General features: G+C 35.3%; 2 protein-coding genes across 4 annotated transcripts in view; one reads left to right on the plus strand and one right to left on the minus strand.

Moving 5' to 3' along the window:
- LOC148941298 (suppressor APC domain-containing protein 2) overlaps positions 1-21,489 on the minus strand; it is a 35,978-nt gene extending 14,489 nt beyond the window's left edge. The window contains exons 1-3 of one of the 3 annotated variants that reach the window (XM_089104457.1): positions 21,334-21,489; positions 7,192-7,546; positions 565-781 (exon numbers count right to left, since the gene is read on the minus strand). In XM_089104457.1, the coding sequence (XP_088960583.1) occupies positions 565-781; positions 7,192-7,546; positions 21,334-21,445 (684 nt within the window). In that variant the 5' untranslated portion in view covers positions 21,446-21,489. Of the gene's footprint in view, positions 1-564; positions 782-7,191; positions 7,547-12,780; positions 13,000-21,333 lie in introns of those variants that run through there. The other 2 variants (XM_089104459.1, XM_089104458.1) reach the window with 2 other exon arrangements.
- A 239-nt stretch (positions 21,490-21,728) lies between these two features.
- The window catches only part of Taf9 (TBP-associated factor 9), a 37,411-nt gene continuing 31,907 nt past the window's right edge, over positions 21,729-27,232 (plus strand). The window contains exon 1 of the mRNA XM_089104034.1: positions 21,729-21,879. Coding sequence (XP_088960160.1) covers positions 21,753-21,879 — 127 coding nt within the window. The 5' untranslated portion in view covers positions 21,729-21,752. The remainder of the gene's footprint in view (positions 21,880-27,232) is intronic.

The following is a 27,232-nucleotide window of genomic DNA, read 5'->3' on the forward strand; positions in this document are numbered from 1 at the left end:
ACAAGAACGTGATCAACTGGAATATTTTAAATATGTACAACACTCAAAATTTCAAATATAATGCTTGACAACAGTGGAGCCTAATCTTGGCAACACATTTAAAGCTGGAATCTAATCTCAGAATACATTGTCTAATCTTTAACACAGGATCTCAAAGCTATAATAACATATCCTAATCACAGACACAGACTACCTTGGGTACATTTCATCTTAGAAACAAATTGTGAAACAGATTAATTTTACTCAAATAGGCTAGGGTGTAGAGGCAACTTTTGTCTAAATTCAAATGTTTGAAAAACAGATGTTTTCCAAGATTGTAGTCAGTCAATCCCAGCTATTCTATTCCTAACTGTCAGATAAATCATAACAATCTAACCCTATACAAATAAGGTCCAAGATTAGGAGCCAGATGTGTATGTATAGAAAAGATACTTTTTAATCAGAATACCTGGCCAAGATTAGAGACTGGCCGAGTATTGGGGGTCTTACCCTAATACTTTATGCTCTTGGCAGTTACGCTAAATTACAGACCCCCCCCCTTGCCCCCAAATAGAAATAACTTACCAAAGCACTGTCAACACCATTTTGTAAAGTATGCCTTCTCGAATCTCGTCTTTTCATTGTAGACTTTTTAGGGGCTTCTGTAGCTGCAACATTTCTTACTTGCCATTGATATAAGGCCATACGTAAATGGTTTCGATCTACAGTGCCTGAATTATGAGGACGGTTTATGACTTCACTCTGGGTTCTTTCAAAGCCAGGTAAACTAGAATGGCTCGACCTTAAAAAATGTAACAGAAGATTAGAGACGTGTTCTAGAAGATCATTATCTAAATCGTAACATTAGCCCCTAAAAATAACAAATTTGTCCATTTGTATGTCCTCTTTACACCCTCCCCACCCAATTCGGGGACGACCTGCTTTTCGTTTGACCCTAGATGGTTGGTTGAACAAAAGATCTTTAGAATTCTGCCATTATTCATCCACGGAACGTGTCCTAGCCATCGCAGCATTTCTCTCATTATAGCCCTAGAAATCGGGATAGAGCCACATTCTTCTTACAGCTTAAAGTAGACTACTATTGCAATCCCTCCGATATTCATCATAATAAGAGCATTTGTCAAAATTATTACCATTGGTAATAAATGATTAATATAACAAACAATTAATGTAATTGGTTTCTGTAAAGTGCGTCATTATTGATAATCACCGCACTAAAATTTGGATTGTCAGTTAAAGCGCAAATATGCATAATTAAAATTTACAATCCAGCATTCAACAGACCAATACCCAATAAAAATAATATTTGGGCAAAATTTGAAAATTGAAAGTTGTTTCCTTGATGACCATCTTTAAAATGCCTACAAATTACTTGTTTTTGGCAAGCTATTGGTAAAATGGTCTCTCTGTCTGCAAAATCAGCAGGGACTAAGACTATATTAACGGGATATGTAAAATCAAAACAGGATATATCCTAGAATGAGGGACAAAAACCAGTTCTGATATTCTTTTGGGTTGCTTAATACGGCCCTTGCCGCATTTTCCTTATTTTCTTATATTTTGTTTTTCAAGGTCTAGGTGGGGAGAGGGACAGTTTTTTCAATGAGAATACCAAAAAAAGGGTATTTTTGGAATCTCGAGGGGGCGGTGGGGGGTAAAGGTAGTTGTTAATTATACAGAACATACCCAAGAAGTGAAGTTAGGTTAATCATAATGAAATGCACCAAAATAGGATTGTGTATAACAAGGAAGCTGCTGACAAACTCCAAGTACAATGACAATGCTATAGTTGCAAATCTTCTAGCAATGACCAATTTAAAGTAACTCCTCCACCAAAAGCACAAAATACAAGAGGGACTCCGAGAGAAGAATCCACCAATAGCCCAGGACCCTCGGTAAGCCAGCCTACGAAGCCCAAAGAGATTCCTTTGAGCACTAGTTTTCCAGATAGCAACACAGAATGCAGCTACTGTCACGAAGATGTCGACATTGCCACCTCTTTCCTCTGCTTTTTCTGCAACGAGTGGGAGCATGCCTCTTGCCGAGGTATAAATGCCGATCTCGTGCTGGTAATGAAGAGAAAAGACAACGAGTGTCTCCTGTTTAAATACGAATGCCTCTCCTACTCCAAGCGAAAAGTTGCACTTCTACAGCTTCAAGTGCAACAGCTAACAGAAGCTCCACCTCCTAGACCTCATGAGGCAACACCTTCGAATGATAGTGAAATACCCTCACCACACGACATCCAGCCGACTATAAATGCAATTATTCAGGCAGAAGCAGAAAAGGAACTAAGGGAACAAAAAAAGATGAATTTTGTAGTCATGGGACTACCTGAATCTACTGCTGTCAATGACACTACACAGGTTGTCAAATTGACTCAAGAAAACGAGCTTGGGGCAAATATCACTGAGGGGGAGATACTAGAAACTGCCCGGATTGGAAGACCAAAAGAAGATGGTAGTCCACGTACTTTGTTAGTTAAGCTAAAAAAAAAAAATCATAACAGCTTGAGATGAAAAGACATAAAATCCTGAGGACAGCTCCAAATCTAAGAAAATCATCAAAAGAAGAAAATCGTACCAAAGTATATATAAACCAGATCTCACGCCCATGCAAAGACAAATGCTCGCCGTGAAGAGACAACAGAAGAGGAATGCCCGCACCCAATGCGATCGTCAAATGGAGATGCAGAGCCATTGGAGGCGAGGTAAAGACTCCAACGAAGAGTAACGGCAAATATGAAGTAGAATAACCAAAGCCAAACAAATGCCACCATCCTCCAAGACTAACAAAAAAGTACTAAAGTAAAAACACTAAAGATGATATATTTAAATGCTGATTCATTACCAAACAAATTATCAGAATTAAAGTAGAAATTGCAGCAAAGAACCCAGACATAGTAGCAGTGGTCGAAGCTAAGCCTAAACACTGTTGATATCTCCCCACTTTATCAGAGTTGGCCATCAACGGCTACAAAAGCCACACCTTGAACATAGATCAAGAAGAAGGTAGGGGAATTATTTGCTGTGTCTTAGACAAGTTATCGGTTCAGAAAGAATCATCAACAATAAATGGACAGGAAATTATTTGGCTTCAGATATCAAACACGAACCAAGAAACTCTAAATTTGGCTGTAGTATACAGAAGTCCAAATAGCACAGCCATGAGTGACCAAGTACTCTTTAAAGATATTAACACTACATCTCAAAGATTAAGAGAACCAACTCTCATCCTTGGAGATTTCAATTACCCTAACATAGATTGGGACCTTCCACACCTCCGAGAGCATAGCGGGTCACCCTCACAGAGGGAATTTTTGAAGGTAGTAAACGATAATTACCTAGAACAGCTTATTAAAAAACCAACAAGAATCCGAGGAAGCGACAAGTCAACACTGCTGGACCTAGTCCTATGCAGCAATACGGAACTAATAAAAGAACTTACTATAGGTCCTCCCATTGAGAAATCAGACCACGCTACAATTTACTTAGAGGCAATTATAAGTTGTGAAACTATGAGAAAAAAAGAGAGGTGGATGTATTCAAGGGGTGATTACAATACCATGCGGACGGAGCTAGAAGTTTTTGACTGGACTGAAATACTAAACAACACAGATCTAGTAGATGGCATGAACAGAAAGTTTGCATCCGTAATCATAGACCTCACAAAGAAGTATTTACCAATAGTCAATATACTTAAACGACCGCCTCTAAAACGAGAGATCCTTGACCTTATAAAAACAAAGCGACAAGCCTGGAAGACGCTCAAGCAGACCGACACCGAAAGTAATCGTAGAAACTATCGGAAAATCGCCAACAAATTGAGGAAAGCCACTAGACAAGAAGCAAGCGAAAAGGAGAGGAAAGTAGTTGAAAACTCAAAGATCAACCCCAAGACGTTTTGGAACTTCGTGAATTCAAAAAGAAAAGAACAGCCGGTTTTTCCCAATCTAGAAATTCAGCAACAAATTTAACAATCAGTGAACCAATAGCTAAAGCCAACCAACTAAATCAGCAGTTTTCCAGAGCTTTAGACAAAGGTAATTTGGCTTTTCCACAACAGATAGCGACAAAGATGAAAGTCAAAAGGAATTGCAGCCACTAGCCACAGAAAAATTTGATGAAATAGAAATGACAATACAAATGGTCTATAAAAAACTAAAAAATCTAAACCCTTACAAATCATAAGGTCCAGATGGCCTACATCCCAGAGTACTCAAAGAGCTGGCACAGGAAATTGCAGTGCCATTGCACTACATTTTTGTTAAGTCGCTACAAACAGGGAACCTGCCTGATAGATGGAAACAAGCAACGGTGATACCACTCTTCAAAAAAGGAAGCAAATCAGATCCAAGTAACTATAGACCTATCAGTTTAACCTGTATTACATGCAAAATACTAGAATCTTTACTCCACGATGGTATATTACAGAAGCCTACTCGAAAGAAGCCTCATTTCACCCGCACAGTTTGGGTTTCAGAGGCAACGCTATAGCGTTGCCTATAGTAAAGGCCATACGGCTCCAATGTTTTATTATTTATTATTTTTTTTCTTTCCCAGAGGCACTTCATATGGAAGGACTCGTTGAATAAACTTCAAAAGGAGCTCATTCGATCGAAAGTCGAGAGCTCTAGTGTCCCTTTTAAGGGTCAAAAGTTATCAAAAGGCAACTAACACCCTTTCCACGACAACTATTTACCCAAACACATTCAATCAAAATGTTGAGATAGCCATTTTGTTCAGCATAGTTGATTTCCAGATAGAAATTATGCTTTTGAAGAGGACACTCCCCCACAGTCCTCAGGGCAGGGGTTGTAAGTTATTCCTTGGGGGCATATAAGGTTTTTATAGAAAGCTTTGTCGTAGAAACTTCAAAAAGGACCCATTCAATTGGAAATTCAAGGGGCTAGTGCCCTTTTTAATAGTCGAAAGTGATTGAAGGGAAACTAACCACCCTCTTATGCCCACCTTTTCCCCAAACACATCCAATCAAAATTTTGAGACAGCCATTTTGTTCAACATAGTTGAAAATTCAGGAAATTAGGTCTTTGAGGATAACAACCCCCCTCCCCACAGCCCTTAGGGCAAGGGTTGTAAGTTATGCCCTGGGGGCATGTAAGCCCCCCTAAACCCTATTTTCCCAAATGCATCCAATAAAAGTTTTAAGATAGCTATTTTGTTAAAAATCGTTCAAAGATCACATAACAAAAATTCCGGTGTCGACACAACCCCCCGGGGCCAGGGGGCAGGCGTTGTAAGTATGCGCTGGGGGCATAAATGGTTTTTATGGAAGAGATGCTTGTATAAACTTCAAAGAGTGTTCATTTGATTGGAAATTGAAAGTTCTAGTTCACTTTTTAAGAGTCAAAAGAGATTGGAGGGCACCTAGCCCCACCCCTCCACGCTCTTTTTCACTCAAATCCATCTGATAAGAACTTTGAGATCAAATCCAATCAAAGGAGCCCTCTCTGAAGCTTATACCAGCATCCCTTTCATAAGAACTATATATGCCCAAGGGCATAACTTACAACGCCTGCCCCTGGGCCCTGGGGGGTTGTGACGACACCTGAGTTTTTTTTATATGACTTTTGAGCAATTTTTAGCTTAATGGCTATCTCAAAAATTTTATTGGATTCATATGGGGAAAAAGGGTCTAGAAAGGGGGGGGGGGGCTAGTTGCCCTCCAATCTCTTTTGAATCTAAAAAAAAATAACTAGAACTTTCTATTTCCTGTCAAATGAGCCCTGAAGTTTTACGAGCATCCCTTCAATAAGAACCATATATTCCCCCAGGGCATAAATTACAACACCTGCCCTTGCGCCCTGGGGGGCTGTTTCGACCCCCGGAGTTTTCGTTATATGGTCTTTGAACTATTTAAAAAAAAGGCTATCTCAAAGTTCTTATTGGATGGGTTTGAGGAAAATGGGCGTGGAGGCGGGGGGGGGGCGCTAGGTGCCCTCCAATCTCTTTTGACTCTTAAAAAGCAAACTAGAACTTTCAATTTCCAATCACATGAGCCCTCTTTGAAGTTAATACGAGCATTTAGTATTTAATGGTATACAAGTGTATTGATGCAATTTTCATTTAATGCCAAGTAGTTCGATTTACTATAATAGTTATATTAATAAGTGTCTTGTTTTATGATTGCACCGTAGATTTGTAGGCATTGTTTTGTGCTTCTTGTATATTTTTTTTTGGCCCCAAGCCCTCGGTTTGCTGCCGATTTTTTTTAAAAATAATAATAAGAAATAATAAACGTGCCCTTCTTTACTTTAACAAACAAACACACCAAAGACTAACTCCACCACCTAACTGCATGAAATGAATTTTAATGGCCATAACTATTAACTTTTGGCAATGTTTGCCACTGGTGTCATTCTTTATCTTACTTTATATAGGTTTAATTGGCAAACACCCATAACTCAAAGCAATTCATAAATCTAGAAAGTATTGCATAATTTTATTACCAGAAACACCTATGTGACTCTAGAGCACTTTACAACCATAGTCAGTTGGTTTCCAATGATCAGAGGAAGTAAACACTTTAATATTTTTATTTTTATCCCTGTTGATACATCAGTATATCATACAGTGTCAAGAGACTGTATTCAGTCAATAGCTTTCATTAAGAGGTGGGAACTGTAACAGAGTTTGGAAAGTGTACTCTGTTTTGTCCCACAGCTCAAGGACCAAATTGAGACTTTTCATGACTTTTTTTGGGAGGGGAAGGGGACTAAGTCTTGTGTTGAGGGACTATACACTATGTTTTTTCTCTTTGTTTGCTATCACCCAACAGGCTCTTGGCCATGGCTGTGGAGTCAAAACTATGGTTAACTTTGCTGAATGGAGTTGGAGTCGGTAAATTGAAAACGTCTGGAGTCAGATTTAGAGTGGGAGTTGGTTATAACTCATAAAATCTAGGTAAATGAAGCTTTAAAACAGGGCTTTGGGGTCGGAGTCGAGGAGTTTTAGTAAATTTTTGCTGAATGGAGTCGGAATTGGAGCCGGTATATTGAAAATGCATGGAGTCGGAGTCGGATATGACTTATAACCGACTCCACAGCCCTGCTCTTGGCTAGTAGCCTGTTGTGCAATTTATGATAAAACACCAATATATATTAAATATCTAAACTAATACACTGTTATTAAAAAACGAAATAATAAAGCAGTATATTAAAAACTATAATACCTTGGAGGCTTGGGAGGTCCTTCAGTTGCATTATAGTCTCCAGAAATCCGAGTATTCATATCAGAACTTATTGGATGAATGTCTGGTAATGGTACTGACATTGCCCTCTGATGAGAAATGACTGGATGGACAGTAGCCATGTTCGGAACCACTTTACTGGCTTCTTTCATTAAATCAGGAGCAGAAACTGGACGCGGGACACGAGAAGTAGCTCTTTGACGAAGTAACCATATCTTAAGACCGGCACAAAATCTTTCAAATGATAGAAGACCACTGGGGGGTGTCACTTTTTTTAGACTCTCAATAACACTAGATGGCATTCCTGTAATTTCTTCTTTCCAAAGTTTTTCAACATCTGAAATTTAATTTTAATTGAGCATCTTTTTATAATTACATTTTTTAACTAATAATTTTATGATCTACCTATTAGGATTTCAACAAAAATAAACGGAAGCTACTTACAACCATTTTAACTCCCCAGGGTATTTTGTTAGATAGTGCCCCAATACAGATGATTAGAAAAACCACTAAACAACAGCTTGGGCTACAGCCTATAATCATAAAAAAAATTGATGAATTTGCAAAAATACACAGAAAATTAAATGGACAGTTAGTAGAAATGACCATTGATTCATGAAGCAATCAAGCTTGTATACAAACTGACCTCATTGTTAGAACAGAGACTAACCATATTGACAATTGGCAGATACAACAGTATGTTGTTATGGATACAAATACCCTTGTCTGTCAGCTTGGATAAGCACTGAAATTGCACAGAAAAATGGTACAGTCAGAAGAAGAACATTAAAAGCAGGCCTACTGCCCGCTTTGCACTATACATTCTTGTAGAGGCAGGTTTTGGAAACACTGAGAGTCTTTTATCCCTACAGTCGACCTCTATAACAGTAGGGGAGGGATTGGCTTTCCATAGGGGAGTGGGGGGACACGATTTTTTGCTTTACCCTTCAGAAAATATCAAACTTCAAACCTTGTATCCCAAAGATGAGGGGCCAATTGATAGGCACTCAGTGTGGCAGATAACGTTGAAAAAATATTTAGAATGCATGCTATTCTTCAAAAAGTTCAATATGAAAAACCCAATGAGGGAATTCAGTTCCCATTCAGTGATGAGTCATTTATTTCTTTGGCAAAAGTAAAAAAATCTAAAAGAGAGAAAAAGGGTGCAAAAAGGAAATAGAATTTAAAATTTTAGTCTGAGATAGCAGACACTAGAGTCCAATTCACATTTCAAGAAGATTGCTTTATTTTAGTGGAAAAACAGAGAAAAAGTAAAAGAGAAAAAACAGAGATAAAATATGAAAATTAAGTCTACAATGGCAGACAGTAATATTCAGGCAAATTGTGTTTGTTAGCTCTAAACTGCAGGAGAAGAAAATAGCTTAAGGGGGAAGAGGTGGTCTCCATCCTCTTGGCAGGAAGCGGAGATGAATAGGAGGTAAAATTAGAAGGACTACAACAGGTTTTAGAAAAGTTGGGTTACATTGAAGATGTGGTTGCATTGGGAGAGCCTGAAAAGGAGTTTGAGGTCTATCCTATCAACTTTCATAGGCTGACCCTGTTTAGGGGAGAGGAGAAGTTTCTGTTGGGAGGTCAGAAATGATACCCTTCCACTAAAAGCTGATGGTGGCTTAACATGGCCAGTTAAGATCCCCTTACTAAGGCATAGTCTTCAAACTATGGTGCCTGGAAAATACTCTTTTCAATTACCAGTTAGAGACTATTCCCCCAAAACCGATTCCAGTGGCCCTATAATCAATTTTCACCTTCAATTCGGTATCAACACTTGTTCCTCATTCAACTGTCCCATGGGGTGGGATCCAGGACAACTTACTTTGCATTTCCCTCAGATTTATACCATAATCGTTACTGTAAACCTTTGCATCTTAAGCCAAGAGTAATTTGGGACTATGTCATGGGTCACGTTTTGTTTTAATTCAGATACGGATATCTTTTCAACATAGGAGGGTAAGAGACTAGTTGAGCCAATCCCTCATGATGCCTAGTATCATCCCATGTGTCAGAGCTCCATTTTTTGCTTCTCTCAAGTCAAATGTAAATTTGAGAGGGCAAAAAATATTCTTATTTAATTGTGCTACAAGGCCCTGATAAGTGATTACCCAGAACCTATGATGTTTTTGTTCCTTTTTGATTTTTTTCCATTTTGCTGGCTGATAGTTGGGTATATATATTCCCCCTCAGGGCAAGCCTGACAACTTCATCACTATATCAGCATGAATTAAATCCTTCTATAAAATCCTAAATTTGGTTATGATGATTATTAGGCTATAGACTTCAATTGTTCTACAGACATGTTATATGGCAGTGGATCCTTTGCCAAGCTGATTGTAGTTGCAGTATCAATATACTGTAAAATGCTTTCAGTTTTGTTGTGATTATTTTTGAGGGGTTTCAGACTCTTTTTAAAAATTCCTTCAATTTTATTGTCAAAATTACATTTTACTATTAACTCTAAGCAAAATAATAACTACCATTCTTGAATCAACTGCAAATTGCAATTTTTCCTTACTAGACAATTCATTTTTGAAACATGCTTTTAAACTTTTGGTTTTTGGTTATTATGCACTGCTTTATCTTCTAGGGCCATTGAGGGGGCAAAATGGAATTTCCCCCACAAATAATCATTACCCTACAAAATAGTATAAGAAGAGACATCACTGATGTAATTAATTTAATATTAGCTAAATTATGTTGAAAATTCCTAATTTACCCCATTTTCTAGGTTTATAATGAGAGAAAGGTTGAGGCAGCTAGGTCAGCTTGGAACAATGAGCGATGAACAAAAGAAGAGATGACATATTGCCAAGGATTATCCTTTTTAAGCCATCTGTCTAGGGTAAAGGCACTGATGATTTGACAGTAAAAAAAAAACAACACTTTTTCTACTCTGGAATGCCTAATTTAAAGACTTTCTGTTTGAAAAGGGTTTCAATATGCAAGAAAAGCATCTAGGAATTTAACTGTTTGATTAAAAGTTTGAAGTTTCATCAGAAAAGGGTACAAAACGCCAAGTTTCTGAAATTGGAGCATTTTCACCTTCCAATTTGACAGAACAAAAAAATTACCTGTTTTGATATAAGTCAGAACCCAATTTGACACGCATGAAAATACTTGGGGAATGCTTGTGGGCGGATCCTGATGCATTCAACATGTTTATTCTTTATATTTTATTTCTTTCCTTCTCTACAACTTTCTTTAATGGACAAATATATAAAACACTATTCAGATAGTGGAAGCAAAAAACTAATTAAAATTCTGAAGTATAGGGACAAAATTAGATAATCATATGGAGAATAATTGTGCAAAATAGGTCATATGACTCTTTTCTTTTTTCCACAGTGTTGCGTATATGCCACGAGAATAGCATTCACTATCTGGAATGGCCCACTTCCTCTCAGCTTTAACAGTCCACATTTCTTTGTTGTTCACAGTGAAAATGTTGTCAGCATTTGGCCATTTCAAAATTAATCTACCATTTTAATCCACTTTAAAAATTTCAGTTTTAACTATCCAGTCTGGAAGGTCCAGAATCCTTGAAATATGCATGTCCTACTTAAGATTATTAGAAATTTGAAACACCAAGGAGTTTAACACGTTTCCCTGGTATTTATGGTGGCATAGGGTCTAAGAACACAGGGGTAGATTTCAGGAATTTTAAGAAGTTAATTGTCATTATATTAGACTTGGTGGAAATTACTTTCATACGTAAATTCTTAGCTTCATCCAAAACATGCGTAGGATTTTGAGGGGGCTACTTTTGATGTTTTGATGACATACTTCAAGGATCAGCAGGTAATCTACATATTAACACCTTTGAGGGAATCTGTTACTAATTTCATTAATCAATACTAGATATAAGAATGGTCCTAACAAGGTTCCTTGAGGAATTTCATGCTAATTAGGGAGGGTTTCAGAGAGAATAGTTTTGTACTTTACAACTTGAGATTTATTTGAAAGAAAACATACACAATTTATTAAGAGAGGGTCTACTTCAAAGTTATTCAGTGATAAATGAATTAGGGTTATGTGATCAACCAAGTCCAATGCTTAAAAATATGAAACATAGTATGAGGTCAAGTGGCTGTTCCTTGGATGATGGAAAAATCTAGCATCAAATCAGTAAAACTACGATTTAGAAAAGAAAAACCTTTTTTAATGTTTTTTTCATCTGAAATATTATTAAAAATAATAATCATCAAAATCTCTAATTGTAGAGAAAGTATCCGTAAATTTGACAACTATGTTTTTGTCAGAGGACCCTTTAATTTTGACCCCAATTGTATATCTGTTTTACATGTTCAGTGAATTTTTGACAGAGTCACCTATATTTCAACAGGGCCTGTAGCTGTCTATAAAAAATTTCAACAAGGTTACTATAAGATATTCTCAAAAGAAATGAATCTCAGGATAGATGCCAATATCCACATTTGAATTTGGCTGAAGGAACATTTTTAGTCGACCTGGAATTCCACTACATCAGACAAGAATTTTTGACTCTTGGAAAAGGGTTTTGTCAATATAATATTTGCTGCCATTTTAATTTCATCTTATCAAGAAAAAGCCAATGGGGCTACAAATTGGAGAAGATCAGATGTATTTTGATTATTGGTGCTGATCCCAGCTTTTTTTTTGCTAAGAAAGATCCAAGTAATGACAGTTTGAGCCTTACATAGCTAAAAAATTGTTGGGAGCTCATTTGTTGTCAAAAACAGGAAACTAATTGAATTGAATATTCTTTTCTTATTTGGGCATATTAGATATAGTGTCCACGTTTTGGATTGTCAAAAATAATAATGGCGTCAAGAGATGGCGTTCCAAGTAACAACTAACCAGAGTTACCCTATTTTGGATGGAAAATGTTGACAGTGGTTCAAAAATTGCAATGTCAAATCATCAATGCCTCTATGCTAATAGGGTAAAACACCCTACCTTAGTACCCAGGTACTGTAAGTAAAGTAAGTACCCAAAGGGGATAGGAAGAGGTTGTAAGAAAAAATTTAAAGGAAATTGATAGATATTGGGAGGGAGTAAAGAGGGAAGCTTTGAATACATTGAGATGGAAAAGAATGCACAGCTGTGTTGGCCTTGAGCAGAATCGTGCTGTAGTGAGTTGTTCATAGTAGCAGTTGCATATATAATTTGAGCCATATCCCATGTTTACACATTAAGGGGGAGAGGGAGAGGTGGTGGGTAAAGTTTAATGGTCTCCATTTGCAAATGATAAAGGTGAACATTTTCAGTGCTTTAATAAGCTTTGCTATATTTTATAGTTTTTACTCCTGAAGAGCAGGAATGATAAATAGATGAGCTACCCTTGCTTTGATGTCTGATTTCTTTGTTACTGTTGCTGTAGCCTAGGCCTATAGAATAAGACTCCTAGTGATTGGCCAGTGCCTAATCTGAGCTGTATCTCTGATTAGAATGAAGTATGTCCTTTACCTGGCAGCTGAGACTTTAATCTTGACCACTACTAATTTTCAGAATTATCAATCTTGGCCAATAGTCTACAAATCTTGGCCACAACATTGATAATTAAACATGAGACATTACCTTCAACAGACAGCAACTATGGAAGTTATCCTATAGTTTTGTTATTTAGAAAAAAACCTTTCAGAATTTGAAATAAACAAGGTTCATTGTTATGTTAAATTTAATCAATCAACTGTAGACAATCAAGGCAAGTCTCCTGAAAATCAGATCATTGACCCCTCTTCTTTCTGGGCTGGGTTGACAATAGATCCAAATCTTTAATTTCTTCTTTTCTCATGATAAGTTCATACACTTCTCCTTGGGATAATTCAATTTTGACTGAATGAGATAATGCCTTACTACATAGTTTCTATTGTTGTAAAAATTATGTTACTATTATAGTAAACTGCCTTGTTGTAAACACTGCTTATTAATATTCAAAATGTGGATGAATATAGAAAGATGTAAATCAGCTATTAGCTAATAATGTGAGGTAACATCATAGTAGGGTTTATCCAATTCAATATAGTCAGCATATTTTGACCTACTACATATGATGTTGTAGATTTACATCCATTAATAGTTTTTTTCAGTGTTTTACAATTCAATAGTATGTGCTCAGGGGTTTCTTCTGTGTTTTTACAGTACCTGCAAAATGGGCTACTGGCAACTTCTCCATTTGGCTGCTTCATTTTGTATGAAGAAGAGTGGTGGTTGAAGTTAGCTGTATTTGTACACAGGCAGTGAAACCAGACTGATTGCATACTGGTTGGAAAGGGGGATAAATTTGGTGGCTTTACTTCGAGTAATGTTTTTCGTCATAATCTAGTTGTATCCCTTATAGTTAGAGATTTCACTGGTTCCATTTGGCTTTTTGCTTCTTGCTTTGCTATCTTGTCTACTTTTTCATTTCCTTCTTACCTAGATGACTAGGTATATATTGAAATTTAGTAACATAGCCTAATCTTCCAAGGCTGCTTAGGTTTTCTTTGGTTTGATGTAGGCCTATGCCCAGTGTTTAAAAAATAGTGTTTCATAGGATATTGAGAGCAGATTTAGAGTCAGAGAATATTACTATATGTTAATTGCTCTGTTTCAGTTTAATTAGGGTCTCTAAGGCCCAAATTGATTGCAACTACTTCAGCTGTCAGTGTGCTGGTCCCTGCCTTGTATTTTTTCATAATGCATAGGCTGAGCTCTTTTAAAAAGCATCCACTTCCACATCCCTCTTCACTTAGAGATCCATCAACATATAGCTGGGCATATCCATTATATTCCTTTATTAAGAGCTGTTTGAAATAATGGATTGCAGTTTGGGATTCAATTTGTTCCTATTTTGGGGAGAGGAATTCTAGTTTAACCCTGGGATGATTGATCTCCAATTAAATTCGAACTCAACTCCTCCAGACTGCTCATGCAGGATGGGCTTACAATAAAAATTAACCAGCAAAATATTAATTTTTAAAAGATTTAATCTGTTGGAATAACATAACTACAAGTGTAACTTGACCCCACAAAACCCCTGGAGAAAGGTATTTAAATTATGACATTTGTCCATTGTTTATATAAAGTATTTGCTATTGAGAAAGATGTATGAATTTTTCCTATGGGGGGGGGGGGGTTGGGTATTAGGCCTATTTGAATATCATATTAAAAAAGCAAGTTTTTTCAATCGAAAGTAAGAAGCAACATTAAAATTTTAAACAACCTGAAATTACTATGTATACAATAGGGGTTGCTCCAAACCTCCTCAATACGTTGCTCTTTACACAAAAGTTTGCATCAGGAAAACTGCGTAATTTATTTTTAAAATGTGATTGATTTTGTCTCATTGCATTGGCAGTTGTTACCAAACATGAAACTCCTTTCTACATCACACATGTCTTTATGAAATAAAAGTTGGCCAGTAAATTATTATTACCTTAAATTGCATTGTCCAGGAAAATAAGGAAAAAATCTTGTAGTCACTATTTAGTGATGATGGGGAGCTATTAACTCAATTGCATACCACTCTGTCTTCCATGGTTTAATGGAGTAACTCTTCTCAACAGTGATCTTAAAGGTGTCAACAATTACAGCATTATCAAGAAGATTGTTCCAATGGGTAATCACTCTATTTGAGAAGTAGTGGTTATGGACTCTGGTATCTGCCCTCTTCCAGGACAACTTCTTACTATGCCCCCTTGTCCTAGAGAATTCATCAAACTGAAAAGGATCTTGACATGAGGAGTCAGCATTAAAAAGCTTATAATTAATTATGACATCCCTTCTTCAAGGCCTGTACAAAAGTATTGGGAGCTTTAGCTTATATAATTGAGATCGATAATCAAGATTCTTGCATCCATCAACAGCTTTTGTTGACTGTTTTTGGACACATTCTATTTTTTGCTGATTGCTATTGTTCAGGGGTGTTGCTGCACACATCCCAAATTCTAGCAATGATTGCACAAAACCCTTGTACAGATTGGTCATAACTTTGGATGATCTTCTGCATACACTATGCTTGATTATGCTTAGGGTCTGGGATGCTTTGGCAACTGCTGTCTGTGCATGTTTTTTAAATTTTAGTTCCTCATCAACAGCAATTCCCAAATCTCTCCCCTCTGCCAAAGAGGCAATCAATTATCCTAAACCATCTGCTGAAGACATTCAAGGAACCATCTGCTCATATGGTGCTGCCACATTTTCTCCTAAAGCACATTGACTTGCACTTCTGAACATTGAATTTAAGTTTCTACTCATCAGCCCATAGTGAACTCACATTCAGGTCATCTTGCATGGAGGCTCTTGCAACTGATGATTCTGCAGAACCAATAAGCTTTGAATCTGCCAGAGATTGTTTTCTATTGTTTACATATGGTATTTATTATTGGGAAATATGCATGAATTGTTTGCACAGGGAGATGGTGAATTTTTCTCCAGAAGTTATTTGTTAAATACTGAGCAGTTCATATTATTGACCAATAAATAAGATGAGCCTGCCATTAGATGCCATTTTTTAGGCTCTTTCTGAATATAATGATTGCTTTTCTTGTAAATTCAGTTTAAGGCCTTTATTGGAAACTTGAAAATGATTATTTCTTTCTATTAATTAAAAAAAAACTTCCCGAAAAATAAGTTTTCCAAAGAAAATTAAAGGCCATTTTAAACTTAAGCCCAGCAGATACAAATACCTTTTAAAATTCAAACTCAAAATGGCCAGAAATTACTATTAAAGAATAAATGAAACCCAAAACAAACAGAAATTAAATGAACAATCACAGCAAAAACATACAACAAGTAATAATATAAATGAATAAATGGATCTGAAAGCAAGTAATGCTTAGATTGAATATGAAAATCAAGCTGAAAACAAAAAGAAATTAAATAAACAATCAATGCAAACAAACACAATAGATATTAATATAAATTAATAAATAAATCTTAGAACAAGTGAAACTTAAATTGAATATGCAAATCAAGCTTGAAAGAAACAAAAATCCCTACAAACAAGAGTTTGGATATGACCTCCTTCTCTCACTGTAAAAGTCTAAAACCTACTGTGTCATTGGTGCTTTGCTGAAAACCAATTTATGACACTTAATATTCAAAATAAACATTAAAATTATAGTAACATTTTGAACTGATGAGCTTTCAGCAATTGATAACATTATACATCAAATATTCAGTTTAATCTATTAACTCTTGTGTTTGGATACTGCCTCCTTTCCTAACTGCAAATAAAAACCAAAAGCCTACTGCATCACTGGCACTTAACTGAAAACGAATTATATTAAAAATATTTTCTTTTCCAGTTCTTACAGCATTGAAAATAAAAATACAATTACAGTGAAATAAATTCTTGAACTGATGGATCTTTCAACAATTAATATCATTATACATCAAATATTCAATTTGATGTTGTTTATACTTTCCAAGACTGTTTAAGATGCATATAGTTTTCAGTAAAGCACCAATGATGCAGTAGGTTTTAGACTTTTACAGTGAGAGAAGGAGATCATACCCAAACTCTTGTTTGTAGTGATTTTGTTTGTTTCAAGCTTGATTTGCATATTCAATTTAAGTTTCACTCGTCTTAAAATTTATTTATTAATTTACATTAATATCTATTGCATGTTTGTTTGCATTAATTGTTTATTTAATTTCTGTTTGATTTAAGTTTCATTTATACTTCAAAAGGAAAATATTTTATTTCATTTTAAACTTGACTTTCATATTCAATCCAATCATTACTTGCTTTAAGATCTATTTATTCATTTATATTATATCTTGTTGTATGTTTCTGCTATGATTGTTTATTTAATTTCTGTTTGTTTTGGGTTTCATTTATTCTTTAATAGTAATTTCTGGTTGTTTTGAGTTTGAATTTTAAAAGGTATTTGTATCTGCTGAGCTTAAGCTTAAAATGGCCTTTACAAGCATTCCTTTCATACAATCCATATATGCCCCAGGGCATAACTTACAATGCCTGCCCCAGGCCCTGGGGGGGGGGGTAGTGATGACACCTGAGTTTTTTTTATCTGACTTTTGGGCAATTTTTAAATTAATGACTATCTCAAAGTTTTTATTGGATGCATTCGGGGAAAAAGGAGTGTGAGGGAGGGGGCTAGTTGCCCTTCAATCTCTTTTTACTCTAAAAACCTGAGATAGAACTTTCAATTTCCAATCAAATGAGCCCTCTCTGAAGTTTTTACGAGCATCCCTTCAATAAGAACCATATATTCCCCAGGGCGTAACTTACAACACCTGCCCCCAGGCCCTGGGGGGCTGTGTTGACCCTGGAGTTTTTTAATATGATCTTTAAACTATTTAAAAAAAAGCTATCTCAAAGTCCTTATTGGATGGGTTTGAGGAAAAAAGGGAATGGAGGGGGGGGGGGGCTAGGTGCCCTCTAATCCCTTTTGACTCTTAAAACTGAACTAGAACTTTCAATTTCCAATTAAATGAGCCCTCTTTGAAGTTAATATGAACATCCCTTCCATAAGACCCATATATGCCCCCAGGGCACAACTTACAATGCCTGCCCTGGGGGGGGGGGGGTTGTGTTGGCACCGGAATTTTTGTCATATAATCTTTGAACATTTTTATTGGATACATTAGGAAAAAAGAGGTTTGGGGGAGGGGAGCTGGCTACCCTCCAATATCTTTTGATGCTTAAAAAGTGAACTAGAACTTTCAATTTCCATTCAAATGAGCCCTCTCTGAAGTTTATATGAGTATTCCTTCCATAAGAACCATATATGCCCCCAGGGTATAACTCACCCTTGCCCCTGAAGACTGTGGGGGGAGTGTCCTGCTCAAACATATAATTTCCAGAACTTTCAACTACATTAAACAAAATGGCAATATCAAAAATTTGATTGGATGTGTTTGGGGAAATGGTGGGCATGGAAGGGGTGTCAGTTGCCTTAGAACCACTTTAAACTACTAACAACAAACTAGTCATTAAAATTTCCAATCTAATGAGCCCTTTCTGAAGTTTCTACGACAATGCTTTCTATAAAAACCTTATATGCCCCCAGGGCATAACTTACAACCCTTGATCTGAGTGCTGTGGGGGGTTGTCACCTTCAAAGGCTTAATTTCCTGATTTTACAACTACGTTGAATAAAATGGCTATATCAAAATGTTGATTGGATGCGTTTGGGGAAAAGTTGGGTGCGAGATGGGGGTTAGTTGCCCTCCAATTATTTTGACTATTAAAAAGGGCACTAGCTCTTTGAATTTTCAATCAAATGAGCCTTTTTTGAAGTTTCTACCACAACACCTTCTATAAAAACCTTAAATGCCCCCAGGGCATAACTTACAACCCTTGCCCTGAAGACTGTGGGGGAGTGTCCTCCTCAAAAACATAATTTCTATCTGGAAATCAACTATACTAAACAAAATGGCTATCTCAAAATTTTGATTGGATATGTTTCAGGAAATGGTAGATATGGAAGGGGTGTTAGTTGCCTTCCAATCACTTTTGACTATTAAAAAGGGCACAAGCCACTCCAATTTCCAATTGAATGATCCCTTTTTGAAGTTTCTACAACAACTTCTTCAATACAAAGTGCCCTGCCCCAAAGGAAAAAAAATAATAAATAATAAATTGTGCCAACATTTTTCTTATATAGCCTGGGCATAACTTAAAACCCTTGCCTTGAGGGTTGTGGGGGAGTGTCCTCAAAGACATATTTTCTATCTGGAAATCAACTATGCTGAACAAAATGGCTATCTCAAAATTTTGATTGGATGTGTTTGGGTGAATGATGGGCCTGGGGGGGGGGGGCTAGTTGCCATCCAATCACTTTTGACCCTTAAAAAGGGCACTAGAACTCTCTATTTGAGTCCCCCTTTGAAGTTGCTATGACAACCCTTTCCATATGAAGTGCCTCTGGGAAAAAAAAATAATAATAATAAAACATTGGAGCTGTATGGCCTTTAATATAGGCAATGCTCTAGTGTTGCCTCTGAATGTTTTTTTTTTTTTTTGTATGAAAAGGGTTAAAACATTGGTTTCAAACTAAATATTTCATTGTAAATTCATTTTGTTAAAGTTATATAATCCACAAGCCATTGATTTGTCACAATTCAGTTGGATAAAAAAAAAAACTCAAAACAACTTCTCCATTTTGCCATCCACCATGTTTCTTCAGTCAGCTTTGATATTTTTTGACATTAGGTGAAAAAGCAGTTTTTAAATAGCCTAAGAGATTAAGAAGAAAACATGAAGGAACTGTTTTGAATTTTTTTTTATTCAACTTCATCCTGACAAATTATTTTTTGTGAATTATACAACTTGGTATAAATGTGCAGTTGGTCCCCTATATAACAAAACATGCTAAGAAAACAATTCTTACTTCATAATATGCAGAATAAACCTAATTAACAGATTTTACAGAGGGAGAACCTTTATCTTCACTTCTTCCCTTGTTTTTCTAAGAAATACATGAATTCCTTAGAACCAATATATCTCCTGCCATCTGGTATATATCACCCTTGTGGGAAATGTTGTCCCTCACTGAGCGTCAAAAAATACAAACCACGTACTACAGATTTGCAAAATTTTTGCTGGGACTTCCACTGAGATTTTCTAACACAGAGATCTCATCCATATATGGAATCTTTGATCCATCAACCAAGGTGATTGATCTAGAACGGAGAGCCTCAAGACAATCCCTCAGTAAACTCTACGACTCACTGCTGACTCAACTGTTTCTGTGAATGAAGTACCTGTATTTAATTTTTAGTGTTGAACATGTTTTTCTTCTTTTTTTGTTTCATTTTGTACCCTGCTTTTTTTTTCCATTTCTCCATTGTAAGCGGGCATAAATAAATATATATATTAACAGAGTATATACCCCCATCCCCTTAATGTGAAAATATATACCCAGAACTGTATCCTGAATATAAATATTACCTTCATTTGAATCAGAAATGAACCTTACCCCCACCCCTAAATATATCCAAATCAGGGTATATATTTGCACATCACAGGGATGGGCCACAAAGTTCATTTGTGATGCAAATGAAGGTTATATTTAGATTTAGAAACACTGGAAAAACAAGGAAAGAAGTGAAGATATAGGTTCTTCCCCTGCAAAACATGCTAACTAGGATTACTCTGGATATTATGACCCAAAATTTTTACAAAATGGATTTATAATCAAATAGTAAGTTTGAAATAAATTATTTTCAAGGGTCCTAAAAGGGCTTAAAATTGAATTTGCAAAATTCATTTCCAACAAAAATGAAAAGGCATCAGCATAAAAAGGCATCAAATGGTATATTCACTTTAGGGTCAATATCTACGAAATCATATTATTGAGTTAGGAATAAAGTGGATAGCCTACACCATTTGATGCCTTTTTTTATGCTGATTATGAATATAATAAGCATTTCTATCAGAAAAGAATTGCAGCCCCCCCCTATATAGGCTATACCTAACCTAACCCAACCTAACCTAACCCTGAATTGGCCTATATAGAGGGGAGGGCTGAAACTCATTTCTGATAGAAATGCTTATATTTGTAATCAGCATAAAAAAAGGCATCGAATGGTGTATTCACTTTTGTCCTAACTCAATAATATGATTTTGTAGATATTGACCCACTTTAGTTGTTATTCAATAATATGATTTGGTAAAATTTTACCACCTGTTTGTTCGTCAACTATATGAACTTCTTAATATTTACTGGTTAGGCCTATTTTCCAGTGGGAGAATTTTCTTTATCAAGATGGAAGTTTTGGGGAGGGTTGGTAACTTGAACTTGGCAAGCAAAATATTAATGTTTAATCTGTTGGAACAATAGCCTATTACTCTAAGTGTAGGCTACTCTTGACCTAAAAAATACAATATAGAATATAGCTTACAGGAGGTTTACAGAATATGTAATTTAGGCTATAGTTTACAGGAATTTTACAGAACTTGTAATTTTAATTTTTATTTTCAGCAAGATGATCATTAGGCTAACCACTTAAATTAGGCCTATTTGAAAAATCTAGCGGTCACCAACAAAATATGAGAAGAAGCCTACTTTGCTGTAAAGATGCTTGAATGAATGAATTTTCTGAACATTTCAATTAGACTTGGGTAGCCTAATAGGCTAGGCCTATCAAACAAAACTAGGCTATCTTTCTAGCGTTTACCTTCAAAAGCTACAGACCCTACATGCTTATCATCAAGAAGCTCAAACAGAGTCTTAATAGAAGATATGAATTTGGTAGGCAATCCTTCTAAAGCAGCTGACTTTTCAACCATCTTCTTGTTGATTATTTACTTGTCAACCATTTTGCAAACCCATGTTTTTATAGTTTGACTTTTGCTGACAAAAACAAATGTAAATTCCTTAAAAGGTTTTCAAACAAAGGAAAATTTAATAAGCAAAAATTTATTCTGAAATAACGGGATTCAACTATGATGCTGATAATAGTTCTAGAAAATATTTTGAATCAGAGACAATTGTATTTTTTCTTTCAAATAAAAATTGAAAGGTAGGCCCTTCAGTTATTTTAGAAATTATTAAAGATTTGAATTTTCGACACGTGCTATTATTTCTGATAAAAAGATGGCACATACAAATAGCTCAAAACCAGTTCCTAAGGATGCACTGGTCATTTCATCAATGATTAAAGAACTAGGCGTGCAAGAATTTGATCCTCGTGTAGTCAACCAGCTCCTGGATTTTGTTTACAGTAAGCTCTGTGCAGGCCAATGCTAGCCTATCCAATAAAGAGGCTAGGCTAGGATCTTAATTCTTGAATCATCTTCAATTCTAATGCTTAAAGTAATTGGATACATTTCGTTAACAGTAAAATCTAGATGAGGCACTTTTGTTAAATTTTTCACAGTTCATATTATTGACTTACAAATAAAGTAAACATAGGCCTAGCCTACCACTTGATGCCTTTTTTTATGCTCTTTCCAAATATAGGCTAATAATCATTTTGGTAAAATTCTACTTTTTTTTCTTTTGACTATCTTGGAAAGGGGTTAGGTTTGGAAAATGAAACTTTCAGGGATGGATCTAGGCTACATGCTAAGGTATGTTCTGGGAAGGTACTTTGAAGTACCTACCTCCACTCCTCCCCTCTATATAATGGTAAATTACTGCACATTACTAGTTGTTTTAGCTTACATTTCATCCTATATTATTATCATAATTATAAATCACTGCTTACCTTACACAACTTCAGATTTTAACCTTGTTCATTAAGATATATTACAAAATTCTATTTTCATTTAACAGTCATTGCTTTAACTTATTTACTATCTAGCTGACATTGCTTACGGAACCCATTTGTGATGTCACAACTTTGCTTATCATAACCCCTTTAACTGTAGCATGTAGGTGCCATGGGGTAGAAGACAACTCTGTGTTGATAAGCCATATAAACTTTATTAATTAGGGAAAGGATTTGACAAGAGATAGACCAGTAAAAAAAATCCAAATTGTTTTTAGAGGACAAATTATGTTATGAGAAGATGTTTTTATTTTTATAGGTGCATGCACTCATGAAGCTTTTTAAGTATTTCTCAAGCACTAATTAATAGAGTGCTACAAACATCAGAATTGACTTTAAAAGACAAGTTATGTCATGGGAAGGTGTTTATGAAATCCCCCTCCCCAAAACTCAAAAATTTCTAAAATTATTCTAAAGAAGCTTTTTAAATATTTCTAAAGTACTAATAGATAGAGCACTACAAATATCAGATTCAGCTTCAGGGGCCAAATTATGTTATGGGAAGATGTTTTTGAAATCTCCCCTCCCCCCAAACTCAAAATTTTACTTTAGAAGCTTTTTTAAATATTTCTAAAGTGCTAAGATATAGAGTGCTACAAACATCCAAATCTACTTTAGAGGACAATTTATGTTATGGGAAGATGTTTTTGAAATCCCCCTTTGCCCCAAACTCAAAATTTTCCAAAATTCTACTTTAGAGGCTTTTTTAAATATTTCTAAAGCACTAAGACGTAGAGTGCTAAAAACATCAGAATCAATTTAGAGGCCAAATTAATTCTATAATAATTCCCCCTTCCCCCAAACTCAAAATTTTTTGAAATCCCCCTTTGCCCCAAACTCAAAATTTTCCAAAATTCTACTTTAGAAGTTTTTTTTAAATATTTCTAAAGCACTAAGACATAGAACGCTAAAAACATGAGAATCTCCTTTAGAGGACAATTTGTGTCATGGGAAGATTTTTTTGAAATCCCCCTTCCCCCCAAACTCAAAATTTTCTAAAATTCTACTCTAGAAGCTTTTTAAATATTTCTAAAGCACTAATAGACAACCTGCTAAAAACATCAGAATCAACTTTAGAGGCCAAATTAATTCTACAATAATTCCCCTTCCCCCCAAACTCAAAATTTTTTTGAAATCTCCCTTCACCCCAAACTCAAAATTTCCCAAAATTCTACTTTAGAAGCTTTTTTAAATATTTCTAAAGCGCTAAGACATAGAGTGCTACAAACATCAAAATTGACTTTAGAGTACAAGTTCTGTCATGGGAAGATGTTTTTGAAATCCCCTTTCCCTCCAAACTCAAAATTTTCTTAAATACTACTCTAGAAGCTTTTTAAATATTTCCAAAGCACTAATAGATAGTGTGCCAAAAACATCAGAATCGACTTTAGAGGCCAAATTAATTCTACAATAATTCCCCCTTCCCCCCAAAATCAATTTTTGTAAATCCCCCTTTGCCCCAAACTCAAAATTTCACAAAATTCTACTTCAAAAGCTTTTTTAAATATTTCTAAAGTGCTAAGACATAGAGTGCTACAAACATCAGAATTGACTTTAGAGGACAATTTATGTCATGGGAAGATGTTTTTAAAATCCCCATTTGCCCCAAACTCAAAATTATCAAAAATTCTACTATAGAAGCCTTTTTTCAATATTTCTAAAGTGCTAAGACATAGAGCACTACAATCATCAGAATCAACTTTAGAGGATAATTTATGTCATGGGAATATGTTTTTGAAATCCCCCTTTGCCCCAAACTAAAAATTTCCAAAATTCTGCTTTAGAGGCTATTTTAAATATTTCTAAAGCGCTATGACATAGAGCACTACAAACATCAGAATCGACTTTAGAGGACACATTATGTCATGGGGAGATGTTTTTGAAATCCCCCTTCCCCCCAAACTCAAAATTTTCTAAAATTCTACTCTAGAAGCTTTTTAAATATTTCCAAAGCACTAATAGATAGTGCGCTAAAAACATCAGAATTGACTTTAGAGGCCAAATTAATTCTACAATAATTCCCCCTTCCCCCCAAACTCAACATTTTTTTCAAATCCCCCTTCACCCCAAACTCAAAATTTTCCAAAATTCTACTTTAGAAGATTTTTTAAATATTTCTAAAGTGCTGAGACATAGAGTGCTACAAACATCAAAATCGACTTTAGAGGACACATTATGTCATGGGGATATGTTTTTGAAATCCCCCTTCCCCCCAAAGTCAAAATTTTCTAAAATTCTACTCTAGAAGCTTTTGAAGTATTTCCAAAGCACTAATAGATAGCACACTAAAAACATCAGAATCAACTTTAGAGGCTAAATTAAATTCTACAATAATTCCCCCTTCCCCTCAAACTCAAATTTTTTGAAATCCCCCTTCATTTAAAGTCGATTTTGATGTTTGTAGCACTCTATGTCGTGGCGCTTTAGGAATATTTAAAAAAGCTTCTGAAGTATAATTTTTGAAAATTTTGAGTTTGGGGCAAAGGGGGATTTAAAAAAAAATTGAGTGTGGGGGGAAGTGGGAATTATTTTGGAATTAATGTGATCTCCGAAGGCGCTTCTGATGTTTTTAGCGTGCTATCTATTAGTGCGTTGGAAATATTGAAGAAGTTTCTAGAGTAGAATTTTAGAAAATTTTGAGTTTGGGGGGAAGGGGGATTTCAAAAACATCTTCCCATTACATAACTTGTACTCTAAAGTTGATTTTGATGTTTGTAGCACTCTATGTCTTAGCACTTTAGAAATATTTAAAAAAGCTTCTAAAGTAGAATTTTGGGAAATTTCGAGTTTGGGGTGAAGGGGGAATTATTTTAGAATTAATTTGGCCTCTAACGTTGATTCTGATGTTTTTAGCTTGTTATCCATTAGTGCTTTGGAAATATTTAAAAGGCTTCTATAGTAGAATTTTAGAAAATTTTGAGTTTGGGGGGAAGGGGGATTTCAAAAACATCTTCCCATGACGTAACTTGTCCTCTAAAGGCAATTCTGTTGTTTTTAGTGCTCTATGTCTTAGCACTTTAGAAATATTAAAAAAAAACTGCTAAAGTAGAATTTGGGAAAATTTTGAGTTTTGGGCAAAGGGGGGTTTAAAAAAAAATTGAGTTTGGGGGAAGAGAGAATTATTGTAGAATTCATTTGGCCTCTAAAGTTGATTCTGATGTTTTTAGCGCTCTATGTCTTAGTGCTTTAGAAATATTTAAAAAAGCCTCTAAAGTAGAATTTTGGAAAATTTTGAGTTCGGGGCAAAGGGAGATTTCAAAAACATCTTCCCATAACATAAATTGTCTTCTAAAGTAGATTCTGATGTCTGTAGCACTCTGTGTCTTAGTGCTTTAGACATATTTAAAAGAGCTTCTAAAGTAAAATTTTGAGTTTGGGGGGAGGGGGATTTCAAAAACATCTTCCCATAACATAATTTGGCCTCTGAAGTCGATTCTGATATTTGTAGCACTCTATCTCTTAGTGCTTTAGAAATATTTAAAAAGCTTCTTAAGTAGAATTTTAGAAATTTTTGAGTTTTGGGGAGGGGGGATTTCATAAACATCTTCCCATGACATAACTTGTCTTCTAAAGTCAATTCTGATGTTTGTAGTGCTCTATCAATTAGTGCTTCAGAAATGCTTAAAAAGCTTCATGAGAATAAAGCACTCTTTATTCATGAGAATTGTAGCACTCTTCATGAGAGTGCTACAAACATCAGAATCAACTTTATAGGACAATTTATGTCATGGGAAGATGTTTTTAAAATCCCCATTTGCCCCAAACTCAAAATTTTTAAAAATTCTACTTTAGAAGCTTTTTTAAATATTTCTAAAGTGCTAAGACATAGAGCGCTACAAACATCAGAATGAACTTTAGAGGACAATTTATGTTATGGGAATATGTTTTTGAAATCTCCCTTTGCCCCAAACTCAAAATTTTCCAAAGTTCTACTTTAGAGGCTTTTTTAAATACTTCTAAAGCGCTAAGACATAGAGCGCTACAAACGTCAGAATCGACTTTAGAGGACAATTTATGTCATGAGGAGATGTTTTTGAAATCCCCCTTCCCCCCAAACTAAAAATTTTCTAAAATTCTACTCTAGAAGCTTTTTAAATATTTCCAAAGCACTAATAGATAGCGCACTACAAACATCAGAATTGACTTTAGAGGCTAAATTAATTCTACAATAAGTCCCTCTTCCCCCAAACTCAAAATTTTTTTGAAATCCCCCTTTGCCCCAAACTCAAATTTTTTTTATAAATCCCCCTTTGCCTGAAACTCAACATTTTCCAAAATTCTACTTTAGAAGCTTTTTTAAATATTTCTAAAGCGCTAAGACATAGAGCAGTACAAACATCAGAATCGACTTTAGAGGACAATTTATGTCATTGGAAGATGTTTTTGAAATACCCATTACCCATTGAAATTTTGACAAAACAACATTTTACCTTAATTTTCTGTTATCAGTTTCTTTTTCTCTGGCTTTAGTCTGAAAACGTAATTTCAGTTATTTGAGCAGAATTTTAAGTCATATCAATGTTACAAGTTATGTCATGGGAAGATGTTTTTGAAATACCATTACCCATTGAAATTTTAACAAAACAACATTTTACCTTAATTTTCAGTTATCAGTTGCTTTTTCTCTGGCTTTAATTCTGAAAGTCATTTGGGCAGAATTTTAAGCCATATCAATGTTTTATTTCCAAAATTTAGGAAATGTATTTGCATATATTTAAAACCTTATAAGTTGGGATTGAGCAAAGTTTTGAAGCTGAAATAATTTTGTTGTACTTCATTTAAACAGAAGATCTATTTTGCAAGG

This window comes from Artemia sp. Qi Xiang Cuo, chromosome 18, assembly GCF_049724085.1.
Source record: "Artemia sp. Qi Xiang Cuo chromosome 18, ASM4972408v1, whole genome shotgun sequence".
Lineage (NCBI taxonomy): Eukaryota > Metazoa > Arthropoda > Branchiopoda > Anostraca > Artemiidae > Artemia > Artemia sp. Qi Xiang Cuo.